The sequence below is a fragment of the Arachis stenosperma genome, chromosome 5, assembly GCF_014773155.1.
Source record: "Arachis stenosperma cultivar V10309 chromosome 5, arast.V10309.gnm1.PFL2, whole genome shotgun sequence".
Lineage (NCBI taxonomy): Eukaryota > Viridiplantae > Streptophyta > Magnoliopsida > Fabales > Fabaceae > Arachis > Arachis stenosperma.
In genome coordinates this window covers 24607248-24633611 of record NC_080381.1, presented here as the reverse complement: position 1 = coordinate 24633611, position 26364 = coordinate 24607248, and the positions used below count along the sequence as shown (strand labels likewise).

General features: G+C 37.1%; 1 protein-coding gene across 4 annotated transcripts; it reads left to right on the top strand.

The window, feature by feature from the left end:
- The first annotated feature begins 4938 nt into the window (after positions 1-4938).
- LOC130983273 (protein CHROMATIN REMODELING 25) lies at positions 4939-12667 on the top strand. 4 transcript variants are annotated; one of them, XR_009087296.1, is made up of 21 exons: positions 4939-5138; positions 5258-5653; positions 5749-5835; positions 5918-6158; positions 6239-6364; positions 6469-6525; positions 6617-6703; positions 6951-7046; positions 7280-7330; positions 7706-7780; positions 7896-7982; positions 8201-8292; positions 8379-8511; positions 9771-9890; positions 9995-10108; positions 10221-10304; positions 10448-10525; positions 10614-10672; positions 11472-11633; positions 11828-11926; positions 12122-12357. XR_009087296.1 is itself a non-coding variant. In XM_057907490.1 (21 exons), exons 1-21 carry the CDS (start codon positions 5020-5022, stop codon positions 12476-12478), a joined length of 2712 nt encoding a protein of 903 aa, XP_057763473.1. In that variant the 5' UTR covers positions 4939-5019; the 3' UTR covers positions 12479-12667. The 4 variants fall into 4 exon arrangements, 3 of the variants coding, with proteins under 3 accessions (XP_057763473.1, XP_057763472.1, XP_057763471.1); XM_057907490.1 differs by having other exon boundaries at positions 9792-9890; positions 11472-11646; positions 12122-12667; XM_057907489.1 differs by having other exon boundaries at positions 10457-10525; positions 11472-11646; positions 12122-12667.
- The last annotated feature ends 13697 nt before the right edge of the window (positions 12668-26364 follow it).

Here is a 26364-nt window from a genome sequence, read left to right as displayed (position 1 = left end):
CGGGAACAAAACACCCGAGCAGACGCATTATCAAAATTAGCAACAACACGTAGAAACATGGACGAATCTATTATATCTCAACTGACCCTCGCTGAACCAAGTTTCAGCAACAAAAAAGTACTATCTATTTCGCAGGATCAAGACTGGAGAACACCCTACAAAAGCTATATACAAACGGGAAGCATACCCACAACAATCAACGACCCCAAAGCATTTAAAAAAAGAGCAGCTTCCTTCACACTAGTCGGGACCGACCTATACAAAAGGGGTTTCTCACAACCACTATTACGATGTCTAAGCAGAGAAGAGGCAAAAGTCACCATGGACGAAGCTCATGAAGGGGTATGCGGTAACCATACCGGAGGAATGAGCTTAGCATCAAAGATAGCACGAGCCGGACATTATTGGCCGACGATGAGAAACGACTGTATCAACAAAGTAAGAAGATGTGACAGCTGCCAAAAGCATGCACCACTAATACACAACCCAGCCGAGCTACTACACACCTCAGAGGTAAGCTAGCCATTCAATAAATGGGGGCTCGACATCCTCAGCCCGCTCCCCAAAGCCCCGACCAGGTAAAATATTTAATTGTAGCAATCGACTACTTCTCAAAATGGATCGAAGCCATGCCATTAGCAAAAATAGGAGCCGATAAGGTCAAATCTTTTATATAAAAAAATATTATCTGTCGATTCGGCATACCTCAAGCCATTATAACTAACAATGGTCGGCAGTTTACCGACCAAAGCCTAGCAGATTTCTTGCAGGGTTTTTAGGTCAAACATCACTTCTCATCAGTAGAACACCCACAAACAAATGGACTAGCCAAAGCTGCCAACAAAGTAATTCTAACTGCACTTAAAAAGAAGCTCGGTGAGGCAAAAGGCGAGTGGGCCGACCTAATGCCAGAAATTCTATGGAGTTACAACACAACCAAGCAATCCTCAACGCAAGAAACACCCTACCGACTCGTCTACGGAGCGGACGCAGTAATCCCGGTCGAAATTGCCATCACATCAAGAAGAACAGCAAATACACAAGCAACCAACAATACCAGCACCAGAGAGATAGAGCTGAATACCATCGACGAAGACAGAACTAAAGCCGAACTAAGACACAAAGCTATGCAACAACTAACACAACGAAAGTACAACAGATCGGTCAAGCCAAGAGCGTTTGCCGAGCATGATCTAGTCCTACGATGAACAGAAGAAGCGAGAAAACCACAATCCCACGAAAAACTCGCCACAACATGGGAAGGACCTTACCAAGTTATACAAGTACTCGGCAAAGGAGCATACAAACTCCAAACCCTACAAGGAGCCAACGTTCCTAGAATATGGAATGTATCGTCATTAAAGTCCTACTTATCCTAAACATGGTACGAGCAAGGAGAGACACTCTTTTTCCTACTCACAAGGTTTTTCCCACATTGGGTTTTTCTTGGAGAGGTTTTAATGAGGTCCTCCACCCCATATCATTCCTATGTATACCAATCAAAGTATAATAAACAAATATTTTGCAATATGTATGCGCATACCAATACGAAACACCCTACGGGCAGTAATCCATACAAGTCAAACAAAATACAAAATAAACAATCTACAACCCCCTAAGGGGTACAAACTACTAAGCAAAATAAGTTCCATACAGCAAAAACAAAATAACATTTTAAACAACTCCCCTAATTTCCACCTTTTTCAACAGACACACTTTCGTCTTGATTCCCGACCGAAACCTCATCATCAACCAAACAACCATCACTTACAATCTTTGTCACATCCAACAAATTCACATCAACCTCGGGATCAACCACACCGAGTTGAGCAATAGCACGATCAAAACTCATTGTGAATGTAGCTAACGCCTCCTCATGCAACTCAACGACTCTCGCTTGCAATCCATCTTTCTCGGCAAGAGCTGCCTCCATATCTACTTTCACCTTCTTAAACTCAGCTTCAGATAACTTCGCTTTCTCCCTAGAACTCTTCAATTCAGCCTTCAATTTCTCTAATTTCAAATCTCTCTCCTGCAAAGATTCTTTCATTTTCTTCACAGCAACAACATTTTCAGTTTCCGAAATCACATCAAGTTCGGACGTTCGCCCAATAGACAGCAGCCGAGTACCAATAACCTACTAAAAAGAAAAAGACAAGCAAAACACATCAAAATACGAAGCAAAATGCAAACAAATACAACCACCAACTAACCCGCAGATAGCGAGCAACCCCTATTTTCCCAGCCTCGTGAATAGTCTTCACATCAGCATCAACCTGAGCAACCTCATCAGCCAATGCCATGAAAGGATACGAGGCTGACCATATAGAATTTCTCGGACCATCCTTGTAGCCGTGCAGAACAAGTTGACTGTCATGCGCCGATTTAACCTCATCAGCCGAAAACAAAACCTCATCCTCCCGTTGGCCAGTCAAATCCACAACCTTCGCAGAAACTACACCCCTTTTTCTCTTCAAAGGAACCTCTTGCTCAATCGACCCTACTTTTTCCTTCACCACGCTAGTTGCGGAACCTTCTTTCTCCTTTTTCTTCGCTTTATTGACAAAGGCCTTAAGGTTAGCAGTCGTCAAAGTCGATGCCTTCTCACCTAAGGTCATAAACAAGCAAAAGTCAAAAAACTTCCAAACAAAAAAAAAAAATAAACAACAGCAAACACTATACCTAAAAACTCATCTAAAGCCTCCCTATCGCCTTCAAGCTTCAACAAGGCAGGAATCGAAAGCAGTTTAGCAGAAGACATCGCCGAAATCAAGAAACTAATGATATAATCCTCACTCCTCACCCTCTCCTCACACTCCAACACTTGCTTAGGCTCAGCAGACCAAAACACGGGAAATCTCTCATCCATCATAGAATCAAGATAGAATGGGTAACAATCCTCACAAACCTGAACCTTAACAAACATTTCCTTAAAATCCTTAAACGAGGACTTGTACAAACTGAAGATAGCCCACCCCGGATGACTACTCAAATTAACCCAACCTCCCTTCCACACCCCTTTCGCCTGAAACAACAAAAAAAACACCCCCAACGAAGGATAACACCCTAAATACTCCATCAGGCACTCAAAGACACGAACGAAAGCCCACGAATTAGGATGCAGCTGCGTAGGGGCACAGTTCAACAACGATAGTACACCACACTCGAAATCAGTAAAAGGGAAACGAACCCCAAGCTCAGTCAAAATGTATGTATACACATAGAAGTAGGATCAGTCATCCCTCTTCTCAGTTTCTCACAGACCCTATCACCTTTATCACAAGGCAAAAACCTCACTTTTAAACCATCCCCACCCCCTGACCCACCTGGCGCTATTTAATTGCGAAAGCATCTCCACAGTATCAAACACAGACACTCGCGACTTCACATCACTATCAACCCGACCATAAGGGTCATTAGCATCTCGGACAACCCCTTTCTTTCCCATAGAGAGAGGAACAAACAAACAAGAAAAGTACAGGGAACAAAAGAGCTTACCTTTTTTACTCATTTTGCAACTCAAAAGCCAACCTCCAAAGAAGCCAAACGGGCAGGGGACAGGAAGTTATTCTGACGCACTATCCCACAAAACCCCCCACTTCCTATTAACTATACCACTTAGGCAACCCCACTATCTAAAAAAAACACGCAATACAAATCACGAAGAGTAACGTCCATTTACAAAAGCCCAAAAGCCCATACCACACAAGCCCAGACAAAGAAACACGTTGAGCTTGGGGGTTACCCAGACACTAAACCAGTCCAAACAAAAAAAGCCGAGGATATAGAAACCTCAACATGTTTCCCATGCCGAGCTTGGGGGCTGTGTACCTTACCGATATCCTCGGCTAACAATCTCACAATCGAGAACAAGTCAGCCACATCACAAACGCCAAAAATCTCGTACTCAACCAAATACGCTGATACTCGGTAACAAACCTTAAAAACCAGGACACTACTCAAACGTTCACAACCACGTGGTCTATTTAAACAAACGACATAACCTCGCTGAGGCAAGCGAAAAGAGAGAGATAACAGTCTATTGAGGAAACCACGCCGATATCTTACCCTTATTTCCCCTTTATTGAATTTTATATCACTGCGCACTAACTTGGGCGTCGGAGTCCTTTTTGCAGGTTTCACTGCCGAGGTCTTCAAGTTCCAAGGAGAAACGCTTTCGAGCCTCTGACAGAGTTGGTAGCCGATCATACCTCGAAAGCTTCATCTCGCAAAGAACAAGAGGTATGTCCAATAATAATCGAAGGACATAGTCAATGAAAAATAGTAGCTCTGAAGGGCTCGAAGAACATGGGAACAAGCCATATGACGGGACATGCTTCTGTCGTCTTCAAGTGGTGGCGTTGAAGTCGAAGACGAGGAAAAATCCAAGGAGATAGTTTTTTAGGTGTCCTCTGTGGAAAGTATGCATGAATTTTCTGCTTCATTTGTCTCCCCTATTGAGAATGCATACATGCCTTCTACAGAGGACACCTAAAAAATCAGCTCCCTGAATTTTTCCTCGTTTTCGACTTTAACACCACCTGAAGACGACAGAAGTATGTCCCATCATATGACTTATTCACATGTTCTTCGAGCCCTTCAGAGCTACTACTTTCTATTGACTGTGTCTGTTGATTATTATTGGATATGCCTCTGCTTCTATCATGCATGACAATGGTTAGGATTTTGCTTTTTGGTAAAATTGTAGAAAACGTTCTCTCTCAATTTCATATAAAGGTTAAAAGAGATTGAAACCCTTAACGAATGCTATGTTAAAATTTTATCTGCCACATCACCAAACTCCGTTTAACAGAGAAGGATTCCCTTCACAGTTGAACAAATTTGTAGCGTTTTTAAAATTTTTGACGATATAATTGTTGTTAAAAAATATTAGGGTTATTATTGTCAGTGTATTACAAATTCGGGGCAGAAAAAAAAAAAGATAGAAAGAAAGCTATATACGGCGGCAAAGTAAGAAGTTGAAACTTGAATTGGCGAGGTGGGGCGGAGAGAGTGAGAATGGAAGAGAAAGATGAAGATGAAGTGGTGTCATCTTCTTCTTCCGATGAGGAATACGAAGAATGTTCCTCTCCGGCGGACGACCAACGCAAATCGCAGAATGTGGATGCTCTCCTCAGGTAAGTCATCTTTCGATTTATAGGCAAGAGTTGTTTGCTTCGTATAATTGTGTTTAGGATACGAATCTGAGTCATAATTTTTCAAAATCAATTCGAATTTCGGAAATTGGTACTTATAGGGGCAACCTCATAGTTAAGAGGCAGTCACTGCTACCTCGAGTTCTATCAGTGGGAGGAGGAGGTGCTTGTAGAAAGCCCTTTAAACCTCCGTCGTCCAATCACACTTACGATAATGATAATGCGCTTACCCGTCGCCTTTCCGCCCGCAAGAGGTTTGTCCCTTGGGGTTCTTCTACTTGTTCACCCCGACCCCCTCTCTTGGACTTGAACGCAAATGAAAATGCAAGCTCCTTTCACCTTGACGACGACCAGCCTCACCACAAAATCGAACTTCCTTTGCCCCCTGGCATTGATCCTCTCATACTCTGGCGCCCCCTCGACGAGAATCAAACTTCCAATTTGACCACCATTGCAGTTGACCCGTTGCTTGTTCGTTTCCTTCGTCCACATCAGAGGTTCTTACTATACTCATATTGCATTTTTATGTTTGAGTACTGGACCCATGGATTCACATTATCTTGTGTACTGTTCATCCTGCTTTCTGATACAGAGAAGGAGTTCAGTTCATGTTTGATTGTGTCTCTGGCCTGTGTAGCGCAGACAATATAGATGGATGCATTTTGGCTGATGATATGGGGTAAGCTCTTCTTTTTCATACTCCTTTTCAAAATTTCACATTATAAGGCAGACTGTGATGCTACGTTTTTTGCTTAAAACAGTTTGGGGAAGACATTGCAGTCAATTACATTACTATATACTCTAATTTGCCAAGGATTTGATGGGAATCCACTGGTTAGAAAGGCTATCATTGTAACTCCTACCAGCCTTGTCAGCAATTGGGAAGCTGAGATCAAGAAGTGGATTGGAGAAAGAGTTCATCTTCTTGCTCTCTGTGAAAGCACTAGAGAAGATGTTCTCTCTGGGATTGACAAGTTTACAAGGCCCCACAGCACTATACAGGCAAAATCCCCCCCCCCCTTTTTTAGCTGTGCGTGCCGTATAGCTTAAACTACATATGTACTCATTACCAAATTTTACAGGTGCTCATTGTTTCGTATGAGACATTCCGAATGCATTCGTCAAAGTTTAGCTCTAGTGGCTCTTGTGACCTCCTTATCTGTGATGAGGCTCACAGACTAAAGAATGATCAGACGATAACAAACAGGGTAGTGTACAAAATTTCTCCGGTTTAAAGGCATGTTTCTGACTTTTGTTCAAGGCACCTTGATGGCTGTGATTCTGAGTTTCTCGCCTGTACTTCCTGAATCAGGCATTGGCAGCTCTTCCATGTAAACGTAGAATTCTATTGTCAGGAACTCCTTTGCAGGTGAGATTCTATGCATGTATAGCTCTTTGTGTTTCGGGCTACAATCCTAAATAACCATTTACGTTTATACTTTTATGGACATATTTTGCAGAATGACTTGGAGGAATTCTTTGCAATGGTTAATTTTACTAATCCTGGAATACTGGGTGATATTGCCAATTTTCGACGTTACTATGAGGTGCATTGATCACTTTATATTTTATGTTTTGGATACAAGTCAAAAGCTCAAGCTCTTCTTTAGTCAGAATGTTCTGCTAATTTGGAAAGCAGAGCTATTCACTTGTTAAATATTAGGCTATAGTGTACCCAAACTAATAGAACAAACCAATCTATGAAAGCTCATTTTAGAGTATGATGCTGAAAACGAGTTTTATACCCTTCTCTTGCGTTTCTGATTTTAAACGTGTCCTACTTGCATTTTAAAGGCTCCAATCATCAGTGGAAGAGAACCTAATGCCACTATAGAAGAGAAGAAGCTAGGTGCTGAACGCTCTGCAGAATTAAGTGCCAAAGTAAATCGGGTATTAATTATTTCTTCGCCTATGGATGTGAGCTGGTTATCACCCCGATTTTAAAGAGTTCTGTATTATCCATCTGTGGTCACTGCAGATGTAATTCAGCTTGATAGCTGGAATAAGTTATTATTACCAAGTTAGAACTGATACATATTATAGTGCCCCTGTTTTCTTTCGTGCTCTGATTAAAAATATACTCTTTATCTCCTTATTATTAACTGGCTGGTATGTCGTTGCAGTTCATATTAAGAAGGACTAATGCATTATTATCTAATCACTTGCCACCAAAGGTATTATAGTTTTCTTTATCTGCATGGCAAACTGGCTGATCTATTTCACTTCTCACTTACATATAAGTGCTCAAAAGAATCAATCATATGAATGGATTATTTCTTTCTCTGAATTTTCAGTAATATTACTTTTGAAATGTTACATTTATAAATAACTAGCACTGTAGTTTTCCTCTCTCAACTGTAGTTTTCCTCTCTCAATGTTCTTAATTAAAGAGTAAAAGGAAACATGTGTCTTGTTGAGTATTATAATATTTGAACATAAAATTCAAGGCCCTTAAAAGAAATAAAGACAACTGTTCACATGTCATTGTGTTTAGAAGTGACACTTGATCAATATCCAATTATCCATGTGCTGTCTCTTTTCTGATGCAGATAGTTGAAGTTGTTTGCTGCAAGTTGACTCCCTTACAGTCCGACCTTTACAAACATTTTATACAATCCAAAAATGTAAAGTTCAGTTTTGCTTCAGAAAATCTATATCTTTAATAGGTCTTTATCTGTTGTATTTTGCCAAAACCTATATCATCAGACCAGATTGTTAAATCCGTGTGCCAATTCACAGGTTAGACGTGCAATTAATGAAGAACAGAAGCAATCCAAGATCTTGGCCTACATAACAGCTCTCAAAAAGCTGTGCAATCATCCAAAGGTATGTTTGGGATTTTCTCCTGCAGGGAATTTTTTCTTCTTTGAAAAAAAACAAAGAAAGAAAAAAGAGGGGGGGGGGGGGGGGATCACATCGATTTCCTCGTGTTAGCCTTGACCTTCAATTGGATTTTTTTACACAATCCTGTCTTAACCATTCATGATTATTAAGTTTCAGTAATTCAGTCATATTTTCTTCCTAACTGAAGATAGTGTTTGTAGTTGATCTACGATACCATAAAAAGTGGGAGTCCCGGAAATTCAGGTTTTGAAGACTGCCTTCGATTCTTTCCTCCACAAATGCTATCTGGAAGGTAGAGATTTTTAGCCTATGTTTCATTTATATGTTTAGTGTTTAAATTTAATCACCATATTTTGTTTGGGGGGGTGTTCTTCATAGGTCTGGCTCACGGACAGGAGAGCATGGAGCTTGGGTCGAGCTATCTGGGAAAATGCATGTCTTAGCAAGGTTACTTGCTCATTTACGTCAGAGAACAACTGATCGCATTGTCTTGGTCTCAAACTACACTCAGGTATATTACTAAAAAAGAATATAGAAAGTTGGGGTACTCGTGTTGGGTACTAGATTTAGATAACTGGTTTTAGTTATGTGATTTTGTTCAAACTTCAAACTATAGTACTTTTGCGTGAAATGATTTGTTTAATTTACTAAAGGAAATTTGTAGTTTTTGTGGTCAGTAATGATGCCATTCAAATAAAATCTCTAATATCATATATAAAGAACATAAGGGAAGTATCATTGTTGTATATTATTTATTGGTTACTGATTTACTGCTTGACAATTAAAGGTGTCAGGGTTGGTTCAACCCAACAATACATGGGTTTCAGGTTCCATTCCAATCTAATCCCATACTTGGGTTGGGTCATCCCAATCTAACCCATAACAGACTAGTTGGGTCTGGTCAACAAGTTGGATTGCATTGAAAATGAAGAATTTTTAAATTAAGAGATATGTGTAGAGTTATGGGTGTGTAAATTTTCACAAAACCAAAAGCAACCTACCCTTGAGATATTGATGAAACATCTAAGGGAATTTTGCTATGAAAATTCTATAAATTGTATGAATAATGTTGGATATCTTAATAATGTTGAGTGTGTTAATAATTGGTCCATGCATATGTAAGATGTGATAACATTAGTTTTGATCGTCTCATGTAGATTACCATGTCTTTCTGACTTATTACATGTTGTACACCGAAAACTTATTGACACATGAGGTTCACTGTAGAAAAACTTTCAATCATTCACTATATATTTGTTCCTTATTGCAATGCCATCATCTCCTTTAATCCCTAAGAAAACCTGATGTGGAGCAAGATACATAGTATAAGCTGTCAAAGCTGGCATTAGACACATTTAAGGAACACTGACAATGAACTCATAGATGGGAATGAGTTTTGTCAACTTCTGCCCAGAACCAACCATAACACTCATATTTTATCTTGCCAAGCTCTGGTAGAATGTTATCCGAGAAATAAAGATACTAACCCAAGAAAAGGAAATACAGCGAGCAACGTTCTCTGACTGTTTCATGGTTTAATTAGGATTGAATAGACAGGCTAGGCAATACAGAACCTAGAACATCAAAGACTAATGGAGAGAAATGAGAATCCTATTTATCTTACACGTATGTACAGGTTCATGCTCACTCTTGCAGTTAGAGATGGAATATTTGTGCCACTCAACCTTGATGTTTAATTGAATCTCTCATGTTTGTCTTGTTACCCTTCTGGTTCTCGTTTGCTAAACTTATTTTTCTATCACGAAACAGACTCTCGATCTTTTTGCGCAGTTGTGTCGGGAACAAGGGTACCCTTACCTGAGGCTTGATGGTGCTACATCAATAAAAAAAAGGCAGAAGTTGGTCAACTTCTTTAATGACCCATCTAAGGTAAATAACTTTCAGTTTATGGTTCAATTCAAAGTTCTGGTGCTTAGTTTATTATCCTCGCTTCATCTTTCACTTTATCACATTCCTTGGTTGACATATTGCAGGACGAATTTGTTTTTCTGTTAAGCAGCAAGGCTGGTGGTTGTGGACTCAATTTGATTGGTGGAAATCGACTTGTGTTGTTTGATCCTGACTGGAACCCAGCAAATGATAAACAAGTAATTCCCTGGGTTTAGCAGTATTCTCTGATTAGAATTTTAACATGCATTCTTTCATTTTTGTCTATATCTTACATGCTTTTGTTTCCAACTTTTCCTTACTTATAATCAGGCTGCAGCAAGAGTCTGGAGGGATGGACAGAAGAAAAGAGTATATATTTATAGATTTTTGAGTACTGGAACAATAGAAGAAAAGGTTAGATTGTTGTAAAGATTTATTAAACAAAAAACTATCATTTATATTCATTTATTATCAATGCACACACTGAGAAATTTCTGTTTACATTTCTCCCCCCCCCCCCCCCTCCCCCACATTGAACGGTTAAAACTCATGTTTAGGTCTACCAGCGTCAGATGTCAAAAGAAGGGTTGCAAAAGGTCATTCAGAAGGAGCAAACTGATAGCCTTGCGGCACAGGTAAAAATTTCTGCTTCTACCATGGTCATGTGCTTTGGTTGATGCTATTAGTTGGGTCTCACAATTCTATCCACACACTGATTTTTAGGGTAACTTCCTTTCAACAGAGGATCTTCGCAATTTGTTCACCTTTCATGAGAATGCCAAGTAATGTATTCCAACTCTTTTATCTTTGTATTTTTAGGGTATTGGCTCAGATTTGCATATGTTATCTGGATTTGAGTAGAAACTTGGAAAGGAGAGAATCTTTTCTAATTGATTTCCAATGAATTAGTACCCTGAATTTTGTGCTGAAACTGGTGGTCTTCTGATGATTTTGACTGATGACTAGATTGAAATATTCTAATTCTAATTATGATCTTTCCATGTCTAAATCCCAATGCTTCTGAAATTATTGAATTTGATGAACAACCCAAGATACATATGTGGGAAGGAAACACCAAATGACTAGCGGATGAAACCTGATCACCACCGCTAGAAACTAAGCAATAGAATACAGAGGAAAGCAATATGGATGAGATTTACTGGTGACTTAGAAACATATATTCAATCCATGGGTATATGAGTAATCGTTTTGCTGTGATAAAAAAACTGGTCCATGCACCATACTCTTATATCTTTAATATTGCGGTTAAATTAAGTTTAGTACAACTGATGGGTGGCTTTTGTATGAGCTCTCATCTGTGGAGTGTAGTTGTACACAATCTTACTCCTGTGATTGGAGATGTTTTCATGATTTGAATCTGTGACCTCAGGAAGGCAAACTACCTTATGTTTTGCAAAGCTCAAATTCCAGTGCAATACAATTAATACTTACAATGCTGACATGCATGTGTGTGTTCAGCGAGAGTAGTAGTTTGTTGTGAGAGTGTAAACTCAAGTGGCATCTTTAAGTGATCTTATATAAATAATTATCAGTCTAATGTCTGCTCTATTACGTATTTAGGTCGGAGATTCATGAAAAGATGTGTTGCACTCGATGTCAAACAGATGATGCACCTCAAACTACTGAAAAGAAATATGCAGCCCCTGATTGTGAATCTGATGAAGAAACCACTGACATAGGTGGATTTGCAGAAATTGCTGGCTGCTTAGAGAAGTTAAAAAGGTCAGAAAAGCAGGTATATTTGTTGGATAAATGAGCCAATTTGTACAGGTTCTCCTATTTAGGGCGTAAATTTTTTTGTTCTACTTATCACTCCTGTTTCACCTTCCACACTCCATCTTGCCTCTTGATAGAAGGGTCAAGGGGAGATAAAGAGCATATCATTCTAATTTTGATTCCAATGCGTTTCCGATCAGGTGGGGACACCATTGGAAGAAGATTTAGGCAGTTGGGGCCATCACTTTTCCTCGGCTTCTGTACCGGATGCCATCCTTCAGGCTTCAGCTGGTGATGAGGTGTGCTGTAGCTTTCTGACATTTTTGCTCTCCTCTAGTTCCTGGGAAAGTTGTTAAACTCAATGTATTTAATGCATGGTTTGCAAGTCTTTTTGTGCCCCATAGCTTACTGCTTCTAGGATTCAGTATAGAATATACAATATAAAAGATTAAATTAAACACAGTCAATTTGAATTCTATAATACATTTTTTCAGGTGACCTTTGTGTTCACAAATCAAGTTAATGGACAGCTGGTACCTATTGAATCTACAAGCAGTTCCGCACCGCGGCAAAAGGAAACTAATAAGGAATTACCCAAGTTAAAGCTTCGCTTCACACGAAAGCCCGCTATTTTTTCTGAGGATAATAATAAATTGTCACTGCGGTCCGTTTCTGGTGTTGCTTGTGCATCATCTTCCTCTCCCAATACCTTTAAAAAGGAAAAACTGCATTCTATTGGAATTACCAAGGGCATCTCAACGAATGTAGCAGCATTTAGGACCGATTACTCCGTTGTAAATAAATCACCACCACAGAAAAGATCACGTCCTGCAAATGTCGATACACAATAACGATGATAAATATGTTATAAGCTCAGGTTTTTTCCTTTAACTTCCCTCCGCACCGTGGGTTAGACACTAATCATTACGGATTGTGTGATTTCTTTGCCGGCTAAATTAAATTTTATTTCATATAATTATTTAATTAAATTTACAGTTCAGCTAAACATCCAACTCCTTTTGGCAATGAAGTCCAACCAAGTTGGCATAAACTCAACAAAAACCTTTTATTACACCAGCATGTACACATATGCTTCACTAGCGCAAACTTTTTTTGTCTTCACATTCTTTCTTCTTTTTCGTATTATTCATTCTTCATCTTCGCATTCCTTTTTCTTCGTCTTCGCGTTCTTCCTTTTTCTTCTTCATGTGTTTTTTGTAAATCGTTCTTTTATTATTGTTGTGTTGTGTTTTTTCTTTTTCTCCTTTGTTTAATTGAGGTTCATATGGATTCAGAAATGAATTCGACGTGTTTTTATTGATGATGAGTCTTTTTTATTATTTATTCAAAATTGAACTAATTTCAGTTCATTTGTGTGTTAATTGAGGTTCATTTGATGTTCCTAATAAGTATTGACCAAATTTTTTATTCCTTAAATTAATTTTGGTTCATTTTTTAGTTTAATTGATGTTCATTTGGATCTAGAAATGGATTGAATGTGTTTTTGTTGATGAATGAGTCTTTTTGACTACTTGTTCAAAATTGAACTAATTTCGATTATTTGTGTGTTAATTGAGGTTAATTTGATGCTGTTGTTAAGTATTGACCAGATTTTTTATTCCTTAACTAATTTTGGTTCATTTGTGTGTCTAATTATCCGTAGCATTAAGTGGATCTTAATTAACACACAAATGAACCGAAATTAATTTAATCATCAACAAAACACAGTAGAATTTATTTATGGATCCAAATAAACTTCAATTAAACTAAGAAATGAAGCGAAATTACTTAAGAAATAAAAAATTTGGTCAATATTTATCAACAGCATCAAGTGAACATCAATTAATATACAAATGAACCGAAATAAACTAAAAAATGAAACAAAATTATTTAATGATGGTACTAGAGAAAATCAGAACTAATAAAGATGATAATAAAATGTTGGTATTGTTAGTGATGAGTGATGACAATAACAAAAGAGAAGAAGAAGAAGAAAATGAAAAAGAAAAATTTACGTGCGCAAATTTAAAAGGAGGAGGAAAAGGAGAAAACAGAGAAAAAGAAAAAGAAAAAAAAACAGAAAAAATTATTCTGTAGAATTTTATTAGTGATTCAATAGTTAAATAACTGACTTAATAATTTATTACTTTGACTAGTTTTTTGGTGACTATTACTTTGACTAGTTTGATTGTCAGAAGAGATTTTTAGGTAGTTAACACTTTTTTTTATGGATCCAAAATTCTATTTAAAAAAATAAATTAAAGAAAGAAAAATTAAGAAAAAATATTTTGAAACAATATCTATACGTGATATGTGACATGCCTATTTTCCTTTTCAAAAATTGGCAACTCCGCAACGGGGTGGTTGTTGCCGAAGACTCCATCAAGTAATAAATACAAACTTGAATTTTATAGTCAAACTAGTATATATGATCACGGAATAATTAAAATATAAAATTATATAAAATATTTTTTTTAATTTTTAAACTAAGATATTCATGGTATTTTTTATACAAAATTAATTAAATTTAAAATTTGACTATTTTTAATATTAACAATAATAAAATCAATGAGTATTAATATTATTTGTTTTCAAAATATAATAATTATTTATTATAGTAAATATATATAATTTGTGAATAAATTAAAATATTTACATTAAAATCTTATCTTTTTATTTTTTTAAACAATATTAGTGGTTAATTTGTAGATATTTTTTTTATTATTCATGAGTAAAATATTTAAATTCTTACTCTTATATTAAAATTTAAAATTGATTTGAACAAGTACAATTGAATATGAGATAAATTTATCTTTGAATTATCTTTTTTATTATCATAGCAAAAGAAACTATTATGGAGAATTGTTTTTGTTAAAATCTATCCAGAACTGATTTATATTCTTGTATCATATTCATTATTGAAATCAAAGTAATAAAATCAACATTGTTATTTATTGAAACTTATCAATATATTTTGTCTATTCTTAAGTTGAAATAGTTGTATTTATACCTATAAATAGTTTTATATTTTTTTATTAGTTTAAATACCTACCAAAACTGATATCATTATCATTATATTATTCTACAATGGATAATATTCTGGCCCCAAGAATATTGAGGTGGCGCATTCTGGTGTTAGTATGCATATCTCTCTCTTTTTAATTTATTTTTAAAAAATATCTTCCTAGACTAATTGTCAATTATTAATATTTTCAATCATTCTAATTATATTAATTATTAATCATTCTAATTGTCAATCATTATGATATAATTTTTAATCAAACATAATCAATGGCAAATTGATATTGATATCAACAATAAAAAAATTAAACATAAATTTATAATTCTAATTATCATAAATATGATCCTAACATAAATAATTTTGTTAAAATGCTCTATAATGCACATGTGTATTAATTAGTGGCAAATTGATATCAATATCAATAATTAACTTTTATAATTAATTTCGTGCTACTAAAGATTATATATAGTGTTTCTTTTATGATTTATGACTCTAAGTTTGAGAGTCAAAGCATTTTATTTAATTTTTTGGTTTGTTATTCTTCTTTGACTACTTCATAGAATAAGAATGTAGTTTTCGTTTTTCATTAAAGTTAATCATTTTAAGGTACAAGTTATAATTTTATATGATATTTTTTATGTAGTCATTCTATTATTATTATTTTGATAATTGTTCTTACTCAAACTTATTCATTTCGTTTATCGAGTAATTGCTTTGGAGGAGCTTTATAGGCCAAAATCAAATTCCATCCCTTCCATACTTTCTACGTCTGTCCGAAAATCTTTGAAGTAGAACATATAATGAAATTGAATTTTCTCAATTTAAGTTTAGTTTTGCTATAACTGTGTCAAGTTTGGAGATGCAATTCCAAAAATTGGTACTGTATTTAAATTTTCTTCTTTTAACCTTTTCGCAATAAAAGTAATTTTATAACATATTATTATTCTTTTAAAAAAACTATTGGCTTTCTAGTGCATCAATGCAATGCCATTGATATGAACAAAGGTCAACTTAATTTCTTGGTATGGTTATTCTATATCTTGCCGCAATACATAGATAATGGATGATGAAACTTATTTAACAAGAGAATTGTTTGCATTTGCATAAATTTTAAATGTTGGAGTTGATGACATTATTTCAGTTGGATGTCATTATGAATATTACTCTAATCTATATGTCTAAATACTAGAATAGTTTAAATATTATTTAAATAATTTAGTTCTAATATTAGTATTTGATTAAATTAGTTATAGAAAAATTTAAATTGTTGCCTCAATTTATATATTACCATTTGATCTGAGGGTTACCTGAAACGATGATTTGGACCTGAACGTGAGGTCCAGACTCCTTCTGAGGAAGCGTTCGACTTGTATTGATGTCGAGGTGCCACCGTTTGAGTTCCTCGTGAAGAGGTGGGAGGTGCTACCTGCAAGAGACTCCGATGCTTAAGTTAACAAGGGCTTTAAGCATGTTTTTAGTAGATTAGGACTTGAATATACCTGAGGAGTGTCAGTGTATTTATAGTAGAATAGACAACCACCTTTTGGAGTTGTTTTATCATTGTTGGTAGATAACCGTTCCTCTTATCTTGAGAGTTTGTTGAGATCTACCTTCTAGATGAGGTAGAGATAGTATGAGATATTTAGGGAGGTAGTTACTTATTCAGATAAGTAGGGCTGGACCTCTCTTGTCGTGTCCGACCTAAATGAGGTCAGATAAGCGGATGAGGCTACCTTATTTGGTGGGCCTTTGCCTTCGTTGGACCTGGCTTTAAGTTTTTGGGTCAGGGTATGAATAGTGCCCCTACTTGAGTCCGAACTTTTATAAGGTTGGGCTCGAGCATTTGTAGCTTCAGTTTTCTTTGTCGGGCACATTACCTTCAAGAGATCAGGTACTCGACGTATTTCAAACTTTTGTAAACATTGTACCGCTTAATGATACATTGTGCGTTACGTTGCAATTTTCTTGGGATCCATGCACGTCTTTAGTGAGGGGTGCAAAATGCCTTCTTTGCCCCTTGTGTCTTATAAATACATTACTTCTTCCCCCTTTCTTCTTTGTCCATTTGCGAAACGTTCATTCGTTCACTTCTTCGTCTTCTTCCTTCATTCTTTGTTTGTGTAATTATTCCCTCTTTCAAGATTTCTTTATCTTGAGGTTCTCGAAGGTCTTGCTTGCGCTCTGGGAGAGGACTGTTTGCGTTATTGCGGTTTGACGTGCCCTTCCATTTTCATGCTTCTTCAAGGTTGGTGCTCTTTATCTATCTTTTCTTATTTTTCTGTATTCTGGATCCTATTCATGTGTGAATAAATGGTAGTTGTAAAATGTTGCTTGTGGTTGCCACTCTGATTTTAGGGCTTTGCATCTTTGAGAATATGATTTTGGCTATTCGAAAGAGAAAAGGTTTTTACTGTTGCTGTAGTCCTGTTTGTGGGGTTTCTATCATGCTCCCAAATGATGCCATTTTTATATAGAAGATGGCTTTATTTCTACATGTTAGAGGTATCGCATATCTGTTTGTGTTCTGGAAGAGTTTTACAATGTTGACCCGACCTCCTTTTGTTTATGCATTTGCTGTTGTTGTTTTAAGTACGGGATATAAATGTCGATCTGTGATATTGACCCAAAATCCTAATTGCTTGGTTTGCTTTGTCCGATTTGTAGTAATTATTTTTTATTTTGTTGTGTTAAAATGGGTAGATTTATCTGTTCGTACTCCTGTTCCTGTAATTGATCATGAATATGCCAAGGCCTTTTATAGACATCATAAGCTATCTTTAAGTCAAGAGAATGAAAGGAACTATGATATTGTCGTTGCTGACCCTGAGGAGAGAGTCTACTTCTCCCGACTTGATAGGTCGGAGCGGTATTTCACGTATGTCTATGATTGTTTTTTTCGCAAAGTTAAGGGTTACCTTTCCTTTTTCCAATTTTGAGTCCGAGATTCTTAGATTCTGCAACTGTTCTCCCACCCAATTGCATCCCAATTCTTGGGGCTTCTTAAAAATATATCAACTTTTTTGTCAAGAGCTAGATGTCCGATCTTCTCTTAATATCTTCTTTTACCTCTTTGTGCTTACCAAACCCTTTAGTTATAAAAAACAAGGTTGACTATCTTTCTGTGCTATCTAGGGTAGGAAAGTTTTCGCTATCTTTGATGAGTCATTTCATGACTTAAAAAATCAGTTCTTTAAGGTCCGAACTGTAGAGGGTGTTTGACCTTTTTTCTTAAATGATGAGGATGAATCCATTTTCCCTTTGTATTGGGAAGAAAGCCCCGTGATAGTTAACTATAACTCGAATGATTTAGATGAGGTAGAGTCGAGTGTGGTCGGGGTGTTTCAGGAGTTCTGGAGCTGAGCTCCTTATTTGGACACAAAGAGGTATTTAAGGAACCCGAGCCAGCTTCAGTCCGAGCTAGGTAGTTTTCTCTTCCCTTTATAGATTTTACTTGTAAATTTGTGTTGATAACTAACGTTTCTTCATTTGGGCATTGCAGAAAGGATATCTCCTAAGTCGGCTGCCATGAAAACGCTCCACTCTACGAGGAAAAATGATGAGCGGATAATTTATACGCTTTTTGACATTGTTTTTAGGTAGTTTTTAGTAAGTTCAAGCTACTTTTAGGGATGTTTTCATTAATTTTTATGTTAAATTCACATTTCTGGACTTTGCTATGAGTTTGTGTGTTTTTCCGTGATTTCAAGTAATTTCTGGCTGAAATTGAGGGACTTGAGCAAAACTCTGAAAAAGGCTGACAAAAGGACTGCTGATGCTGTTGGAATCTGACCTCCCTGCACTCGAAATGGATTTTCTGGAGCTACAGAACTTCAAATGGTGCGCTCTCAACGGCGTTGGAAAGTAGACATCCAGAGCTTTCCAGCAATATATAATAGTCCATACTTTATTCGGAAATTGACGACGTAACTTGGCGTTGAACGCCAAGTACATGCTGCTGTCTGGAGTTAAACGCCAGAAAAACGTCATGATCCGGAGTTGAACGCCCAAAACACGTTATAACTTGGAGTTCAACTCCAAGAGAAGCCTCAGCTCGTGGATAGATCAAGCTCAGCCCAAGCATACACCAAGTGGGCCTCGGAAGTGGATTTATGCATCAAAAACTTACTCATGTAAACCCTAGTAGCTAGTTTATTATAAATAGAACTTTTTACTAGTGTATTAGACATCTTGGGACGATTAATTCTCAGATCATGGGGGCTGGCCATTCGGCCATGCCTGAACCTTTCACTTATGTATTTTCAACGGTGGAGTTTCTGCACACCATAGATTAAGGGTGTGGAGCTCTGCTGTACCTCAAGTTTCAATACAATTACTATTACTTTCTATTCAATTCTCTTTTATTCTTATTCCAAGATATACGTTGCACAACACTTTGATGAATGTGATGATCCGTGACACTCATCATCATTCTCACCTATGAACGCGCGTGATTGACAACCACTTCCGTTCTACCTTAGGCCGGGCGCATATCTCTTAGATTCCCCAACAGAATCTTCGTGGTATAAGCTAGAATTGATGGCGGCATTCATGAGAATCCGGAAGGTCTAAACCTTGTCTGTGGTATTCCGAGTAGGATTCTGGGATTGAATGACTGTGACGAGCTTCAAACTCCTGAAGGCTGGGCGTTAGTGACAGACGCAAAAGAATCAAGGGATTCTATTCCAACCTGATTGAGAACCGACAGATGATTAGCCGTGCTGTGACAGAGCATAGGACCATTTTCACTGAGAGGATGGGATGTAGCCATTGACAACGGTGATGCCCTACATACAGCTTGCCATGGAAAGGAGTAAGAAGGATTGGATGAAGCAGTAGGAAAGCAGAGATTCAGGAGGAGCACAGCATCTCCATACACCTATCTGAAATTCCCATCATGGAAATACATGAGTAACTTTATCTTTATTTCAAGTTTATTATTTATTATTTATTTAGAAAATCCATAATCAATTGGTTTAATCCGCCTGACTGAGATTTACAAGGTAACTATAGCTTGCTTCATACCAACAATCTCTGTGGGATCGATCCTTACTCACGTAAGGTTTATTACTTGGACGACCCAGTACACTTGCTGGTTAGTTGAACGGAGTTGTGAATTCAAATAGAGCCAATGATTAAATTTCATACAAGTACAAAGAGCATGGATCACAATTTCGTCCACCAAGTTTTTGGCGCCGTTGCCGGGGATTGTTCGAGTATAGACAACTGACGGTTCATCTTGTTGCTCAGATTAGGTAATTTTCTTTTCAAAAAGCTTTTTCAAAATTTTTCTTTTCTTTTTCGTTTTTCTAAACTTTATTTTCGAAAAAATTAATAAAAATACAAAAAAAATTAGAAAATCATAAAAATAAAAAATATTGTGTGTTTCTTGTTTGAGTATTGAGTCAACTTTTAAGTTTGGTGTCAATTGCATGCTTTAAAAATTTTTCTTGTATTTTTCGAAAATTCATGCATTCATGGTGTTCTTCATGATCTTCAAGTTGTTCTTGACAAGTCTTCTTGTTTGATCTTGATGTTTTCTTGCTTTGTGTTGTTTGTTGTTTTTCATATGCATTTTTCGTTTGTTAGAGTCCATGTATTAAAGATTTCTAAGTTTGGTGTCTTGCATGTTTTCTTTGCATCAAAAATTTTTCAAAATTTTGTTCTTGATGTTCATCATGATCTTCAAAGTGTTCTTGGTGTTCATCTTGACATTCATAGTGTTCTTGCATGCATTATGTGTTTGATCCAAAATTCTTATGTCTTGGGTCATGTTTGTGTTTTTCTCTCTCATAATTAAAAAAAATTCAAAAATAAAAAAACTTATCTTTTCCTTATTTCTCTCTAAATTTTCGAAAATTTGAGTTGACTTAGTCAAAAGTTTTTAAAATTAGTTGTTTCTCATGAGTCAAGTCAAATTTTCAAATTTTAAAAATCTTATCTTCTCAAAATCTTTTTCAAAAATTATATCTTTTTCATTTTTTTCTATTTTTCGAAAATTTCAAAAATCTTTTTCAAAATATTTTCAAAATCTTTTTCTTATCTTTATATCATATTTTCGAAAATTCACTAATAATTAATGTGATTGATTCAAAAATTTGAAGTTTGTTACTTTCTTGTTAAGAAAGGTTCAATCTTTAAGTTCTAGAATCTTATCTTGTAGTTTCTTGTTAGTGAAGTAAATAATTTCGAATTTTTAAATTAAATCTTTTTATCTTTTATCTTATCTTTTTCAAAAACTTTATCTTTTTCAAAATTTGATTTCAAAATATCTTATCTAAACTTCTTATCTTCTTATCTTTTCAAATTTGATTTCAAATCTTTTTCAATCAACTAACTAACTTTTTGTTTGTTTCTTATCTTTTTCAAAATCACCTAATTACTTTTCCCTCTCTAATTTTCGAAAATACCTCTCTCTTTTTCAAAAAATTCTTTTTAATTAATTAATTGTTTTAATTTTAATTCTATATTATCTTTTAATTTTCGAAAATACTAACCCCTTTTTCAAAATTATTTTCGAAATTTCCCCTCTCTTTTCTTATTCTATTTAATTATTTATTTACTAACACTTCTCTTCACCTCCCCTATCCTGACTCTTTATACAAACTATTCATTCTTCTTCACTCTTCTCCCCTTTCTTTTTCTACTAACGTAAAGGAATCTCTATACTGTGACATAGAGGATTCCTCTTTCCTTTCTTGTTTTCTTCTCTTTCATATGAGCAGGAACAGGGAAAAAGGCACTCTTGTTGAAATTGATCCTGAACCTGAAAGGACTCTGAAAAGGAAACTAAGAGAAACTAAATTACAACAATCCAGAAACAACCTTTCAGAAATCTTCGAACAAGAGAAGGAGATGGCAGCCGAAAATAATAATAATGCAAGGAGAATGCTTGGTGACTTCACAAAGCCAACGTCCAAATTTGATGGAAGAAGCATCTCCATTCCTGCCATTGGAGCCAATAATTTTGAGCTTAAGCCTCAACTAGTTGCTTTAATGCAACAAAATTGCAAATTTTATGGACTTCCATCTGAAGATCCTTATCAGTTTTTAACTGAGTTCTTGCAGATCTGTGAGACTGTAAAGACGAATGGAGTTGATCCTGAAGTCTACAGACTCATGCTTTTCCCTTTTGCTGTAAGAGACAGAGCTAGAATATGGTTGGATTCACAACCTAAGGATAGCCTGGACTCTTGGGATAAGCTGGTCACAGCCTTCTTGGATAAATTCTTTCCTCCTCAAAAGCTAAGCAAGCTGAGAGTGGATGTTCAAACCTTCAAACAAAAAGATGGTGAATCCCTCTATGAAGCTTGGGAAAGATACAAGCAGCTGACCAAAAGATGTCCATCTGACATGTTTTCAGAATGGACCATATTAGATATATTCTATTATGTTCTATCTGAATTTTCGAAAATGTCATTGGACCATTCTGCAGGTGGATCTATTCACCTAAAGAAAACGCCTGAAGAGGCCCAAGAACTCATTGACATGGTTGCCAACAACCAATTCATGTACACTTCTGAGAGGAATTCCGTGAATAATGAGATACCTCAGAAGAAAGGAGTTCTTGAAATTGATGCTCTGAATGCCATATTGGCTCAGAACAAAGTGTTGACTCAACAGGTCAACATGATCTCTCAAAATCTGAATGGATGGCAACATGCATCCAACAGTACTAAAGAGGCAGCTTCTGAAGAAGCTTATGATCCTGAGAACCCTGCCATGGCAGAGGTTAATTACATGGGTGAACCTTATGGAAACACCTATAACTCATCATGGAGAAATCATCCAAATTTCTCATGGAAGGATCAACAAAAGCCTCAACAAGGCTTTAACAATGGTGGACGCAATAGGCTGAGCAATAGCAAGCCATATCCATCATCTTCTCAGCAACAGACAGAGAATTCTGAACAAAACACTTCTAATTTAGCCAATCTAGTCTCTGATCTGTCAAAGGCCACTTTCAGTTTCATGAGTGAAACAAGATCCTCCATTAGAAATCTGGAGGCACAAGTGGGCCAGCTGAGTAAGAAAGTCATTGAAACTCCTCCCAGTATTCTCCCAAGCAATACAGAAGAGAATCCAAAAGGAGAGTGCAAGGCCATTGATATAATCAATATGGCCGAATGCACAAGGGAGGAGGAGGACAAAAATCCTAGTGAGGAAGACCTCCTGGGACGTCCCTCAAACAAGAAGGAGTTTCCTATTAAGGATCCAAAGGAATCTGAGGCTCATATAGAGACCATAGAGATTCCATTAAATCTTCTTCTGTCATTCATGAGCTCTTAAGACTATTCTTCCTCTGAAGAGGATGAAGATGTGACTGGAGAGCAAGTTGCTCAATATTTAGGAGCTATCATGAAGCTGAATGCCAAGTTGCTTGGTAATGAGACTTGGGAAAGTGAACCTCCCTTGCTCATTAGTGAACTGGATACCTGGATTTAGCAAATTCTACCTCAAAAGAAACAAGATCCTGGCAAGTTTTTGATACCTTGTACCATAGGCACCATGACCTTTGCAAAAGCTCTGTGTGATCTGGGGTCAGGGATAAATCTTATGCCACTCTCTGTAATGGAGAAGCTGGAGATCATTGAGGTACAACCTGCCTTGTTCTCATTACAACTGGCAGACAAATCATTGAGACAAGCTTATGGAATAGTAGAGGAAGTGTTAGTAAAGGTTGAAGGCCTTTACATCCCTGCTGATTTCATAATCTTAGACACTAGGAAGGAAGAGGATGATTGCATCATCCTTGGAAGACCTTTCCTAGCCACAGCAGAAGCTGTGATAGATGTCAACAGAGGTGAATTAGTCCTTCAATTGAATGGGGACTACCTTGTGTTTAAGGCACATGGCCATCCCTCTGTGACAAAAGAGAGTAAGCATGAAGAGCTTCTCTCAGTTCAGAGTCAAGAAGAACCCCCACAGTCAAACACTAAGTTTGGTGTTGGGAGGCCACAACCAAACTTTAAGTTTGGTGTTAAGACCCCATATCCAAACTCTAAGTTTGGTGTTGGGAATATACAAACATTGACTTGATCACCTTGTGGCTCCATGAGAGCCACTGTCAAGCTATTGACATTAAAGAAGCGCTTGTTGGGAGGCAACCCAATTTTATTTATCTAAATTTATTTTATTTTATTTTATTGTTATTTTTTGTTTTATTAGGTACATGATCATGAGGAGTCACGAAAAAAAAAACATAAAAATTAAAAATAGAATCAAAAACAGCAGAAGAAAAATCACACCCTGGAGGAAGCACAGGCTGGCGTTCAACGCCAGTAAGTGCATCTGGCCGGCGTTCAACGCCAGAACAGAGCATCATTCTGGCGCTGAACGCCAGAAACAAGCAACAATCTGGCGCTGAACGCCAGGAATGTGCCTAGAGAAGAAAAGCTGGCGCTGAACGCCAGTAACAAGCATGAAACTGGCGTTCAACGCCAAAAACATGTTACATGTGGGCGTTGAACGCCCAGAATGTGCACCACACGGCGTTTAAACGCCAGAATGGTGTGCAAAGGCAATTTACATGCCTATTTGGTGCAGGGATGGAATTTCTTGACACCTCAGGATCTGTGGACCCCACAGGATCACCTCAGGATCTGTGGCCCCCACAGGATCCCCACCTACTATATTCCCACCTTACCTCCTAATCCTATTTTTGTGATTTGTATTCCCCATGTCACACTTCCCAACACTCTTCACCAATCACCTCAATTCCTCTTCCCAATCACTCCCTTCACCACTCACATCCATCCACTCTTCCCCATAAACCCCACCTACCTTCAAAAATTCAAAAACATTTTCCCACCCATTCCCACCCTATATGGCCGAAACTTCACTCTCCCCTCTCCCTATATATACCCTTCCATTCTGCTTCATTTTCACAAAACACAACCCCCTCTTCTTCACCTTGGCCGAACCTACATCTCTCCCTCTCTACCATATTCTCTTCTTCTTCTTCTTCTCTTCTTTCTTCTCTTGCTCGAGGACGAGCAATATTTTAAGTTTGGTGTGGTAAAAGCATAAGCTTTTTGTTTTTCCATTACCATCAATGGCACCTAAGGCCGGAGAATCCTCTAGAAAAGGAAAAGGGAAGACAAAAGCTTCCACCTCCGAATCATGGGAGATGGAAAAATTCATCTCCAAGAGCCATCAAGACCACTTCTATGATGTTGTGGCAAAGAAGAAGGTGATCCCTGAGGTCCCTTTCAAGCTCAAGAAAAATGAGTATCCGGAGATCCGACATGAAATCCAAAGAAGAGGTTGGGAAGTCCTAACCAACCCCATGCAACAAGTCAGAATCTTAATGGTTCAAGAGTTCTATGCCAATGCATGGATCACTAGGAACCATGATCAAAGTATGAACCCGAGTCCAAAGAATTATCTCACAATGGTTCGGGGGAAATACTTAGATTTTAGTCCGGAAAATGTGAGGTTGGCGTTCCACTTGCCCATGATGCAAGGAGATGAACGCCCCTACACTAGAAGGGTCAACTTTAATCAAAGGTTGGACCAAGTCCTAATGGACATATGTGTGGAAGGAGCTCAATGAAAGAGAGACTCCAAAGGCAAGCCAGTCCAACTAAGAAGACTGGACCTCAAGCCTGTAGCTAGAGGATGGTTGGAGTTCATTCAACGCTCCATCATTCCCACTAGCAACCGATCTGAAGTTACTGTGGATCGGGCCATCATGATTCATAGCATCATGATTGGAGAGAAAGTAGAAGTTCATGAGGTCATCTCTAATGAAATCTACAAAATAGCCGACAAGCCCTCCACCATGGCAAGGCTAGCTTTTCCTCACCTTATTTTCCATCTATGTTACTCAGCTGGAGTTATCATAGAAGGAGACATCTCCATTGAAGAGGATAAGCCCATCACCAAGAAGAGGATGGAGCAAGCAAGAGAAATCCTTCACGGTTCTCAAGAGATGCATGAGGAAGCTCATCATCAAGAAATCCCTGAGATGCCTCAAGGGATGCACTTTCCTCCCAACAACTATTGGGAATAACTCAACACTTCCTTAGAAGATTTGAGCCACAATGTGGAACAATTAAGGGTGGAACATCATGAGCACTCCATCATTCTCCATGAAATAAGAGAAGATCAAAGAGCAATGAGGGAGGAGCAACAAAGGCAAGGAAGGGACATAGAAGAGCTTAAGGACATTGTGGGTCCTTCAAGAAGAAGACGCCACTAAGGTGGATTCATTCCTTGTTCTTATTTTCTTTCTGTTTTTCGGTTTTTATGTTGTATGTTTATCTATGTTTTGTGTCTCTACTTCATGATCATTAGTATGTAGTAACCATGTCTTAAGGCTATGAATAAAATCCATTAATCCTTCACCTCTCTTAAATGAAATATGTTTTTAATTCAAAAGAACAAGAAGTACATGAATTTCGAATTTATCCTTGAATTTAATTTAATTATATTGATGTGGTGACAATACTTTTTGTTTTCTGAATAAATGCTTGAACAGTGCATAATTTTGATCTTGTTGTTTATGAATGTTAAAACTATTGGCTCTTGAAAGAATGATAAACAAAGAGAAATGTTATTGATGATCTGAAAAATCATGAAATTGATTCTTGAAGCAAGAAAAAGCAGTGAAAAAGAAGAAGCTTGCAAAAAAAAATGGCGAAAAAAATAGAAAGAAAAAGAAAAAGCAAGCAGAAAAAGCCAATAGCCCTTAAAACCAAAAGGCAAGGGTAAAAA

Coding starts and splice junctions, on each gene's coding strand:
- LOC130983273 (XM_057907488.1), top strand. CDS start 5,020: ATGGAAGAGAAAGATGAAGATGAAGTGGTGTCATCTTCTTCTTCCGAT. Junction 5,654..5,748: donor TTCCTTCGTCCACATCAGAG/GTTCTTACTATA, acceptor TTTCTGATACAG/AGAAGGAGTTCAGTTCATGT. Junction 8,293..8,378: donor CCACAAATGCTATCTGGAAG/GTAGAGATTTTT, acceptor TGTTCTTCATAG/GTCTGGCTCACGGACAGGAG.